The sequence below is a fragment of the Merops nubicus genome, unplaced genomic scaffold (genome assembly GCF_000691845.1).
Source record: "Merops nubicus isolate BGI_N331 unplaced genomic scaffold, ASM69184v1 scaffold17546, whole genome shotgun sequence".
Lineage (NCBI taxonomy): Eukaryota > Metazoa > Chordata > Aves > Coraciiformes > Meropidae > Merops > Merops nubicus.
In genome coordinates, this window is record NW_008615774.1 from 4,193 (window position 1) to 5,878 (window position 1,686).

A 1,686-nucleotide genomic window follows, 5' to 3' on the forward strand; every position below is an offset into this window, starting at 1 on the left:
TTTGGGCTTTTTGTTTGCTTTGTTTTGTGAAGTGGTGGCTGTCTTCTAATTCTGCTTCCTTGCTTGCTACACTGTTGGGATTCCCCTGGTAATCAGCTGGGCTGTGCTGAAACTACCCTGTGGGTTTGCCACCTGCTGTCCTTGCTTTGTGAAATGTGCCTCCAAGTCCTGGGTGCTGCCACTGGCCGCAGCTGCCGTGGGGCACGTTCCAGAGTAAGCTGGTGAATATGCCTGCTTTGAGAGAGATTTCATTTTTTCCTGGGGTCCTAGAGAGCAAGCTTATCTCAGACACACCTTCACATCTTTTATACATGGTCAGGAAGTACTTTGAGGAGGATTTAAGTGTGTGTTGCTTGATTCACTGTTCTAATGCCAGTGATTTAAAATGTGCCAAACGAATGCACAAGCCTTCAGATGGGAGTTTGCTGACGGGTTTCTGGCTTCATTCAGCACAGGATGAGAACCAAGCAATTATGCAGGTTATATATGAGACACTTATGGTTCTAGGCAAGACACAGCAGCTATGATGCAGCAGTGTCAGTAAGGAGAGTTCCGAGAGGTGCAGAAAGCCAAAAATGCTTTGCAGAGAAGGGAGAGCTGCTGTGGGAGGTGGAGGGGCTGTGGCAAGCCCCAGTGCTGGGGGGTGGACGCTGGCAGTCGGCGGGGGACTTCAAAGCTGACAACTGGCTTCTCATCCTTTCAGAGAAGGCAAATTTGAATGCTACAATCCTGCTGCTTTCACATTGAGTGTTTTGCCTTCTGTTTGATACTTTGCTCTCCAATAACCAAAATATTTAGCTTACCCACTGGCTGAACATCCTGTTGCGCTCGCTTGAACGATGCTGCGTTTTTGAGGTTTCTGTAATGTACTTTTTCCATGCTTATTTTATTGTGAAAATTGCAAAGGTGGGGAAAATCTGTTTGGACCCTAAATGGCCAAAAGGTCAGTGAGGTTTTCCATATCAAATTGCTGGGTTTGAGTTTCCTTCAAGTCGAGAGCTGCAGAGCCGGACGGTGGGGGTGCCATCAGATGATTACTGTGGTTAAAACAATAGAGAATGGGGATCTGAAAGTTTGTGGTCGGTTGTAGCTGAAAAACAACTACTTGTGCTGCTCTGGACCTCTCTGTGAGGGCTGGTGGTGCCTTTAAAGAGGATGGCTGTCTGCACTTTATGGTTTATCTGTTGCTTGAGCTTTGGCTGCTTCTCTTAAAGTACGGTCCATGCATCGGTACACAGCAGCAGTTCGTGTGTGTACCTGTGGCAAGTCAAACAGATTGAGCTTCTAGGGCTTATGTGACTATAAGCCATGTGGCTTGCCCAAGCCCAGCAGCATTTTGGAAAGCATTTAAGATCTTGTCAGAAGGTCAGCAGACTCACAATTTCATTGAACACATAACTTGGTCTGTTCTTCACGTGTAGTCTCAATTTCTCTCTCCATGCTCCCCGTTTAGGACACGGATGAGGAAGACCCATACTGATGGAGGAGTGAAGCTATGGATAATGAACAACATCACAGCACTGAAAATCATGGCAAGATAGGTACCAGTGCTGCTGGATAACCAGTGCAGATTGAAGGACCTGCTCTGATCTTAGTAGATTGGAAGAATGATTGCTGATGGGATAAGTCACTTTTACCTAAGCACAGAATAATGATTTTGGAAATCTTTCTAATATATTAGGAAAA

The 1,686-nt window shown here is 45.9% G+C and overlaps 1 protein-coding gene across 1 annotated transcript in view; it reads left to right on the forward strand.

Annotated features, from left to right (window-relative positions):
• The window catches only part of MPZL3 (myelin protein zero-like 3), a gene marked incomplete at its 5' end in the record, with an annotated part of 5,031 nt that extends 3,551 nt beyond the window's left edge, over positions 1 to 1,480 (forward strand). The window contains one exon of the mRNA XM_008942646.1: positions 1,454 to 1,480. Within this exon, the coding sequence (XP_008940894.1) occupies positions 1,454 to 1,480 (27 nt within the window). The remainder of the gene's footprint in view (positions 1 to 1,453) is intronic.
• Between the last annotated feature and the right edge of the window lie 206 nt (positions 1,481 to 1,686).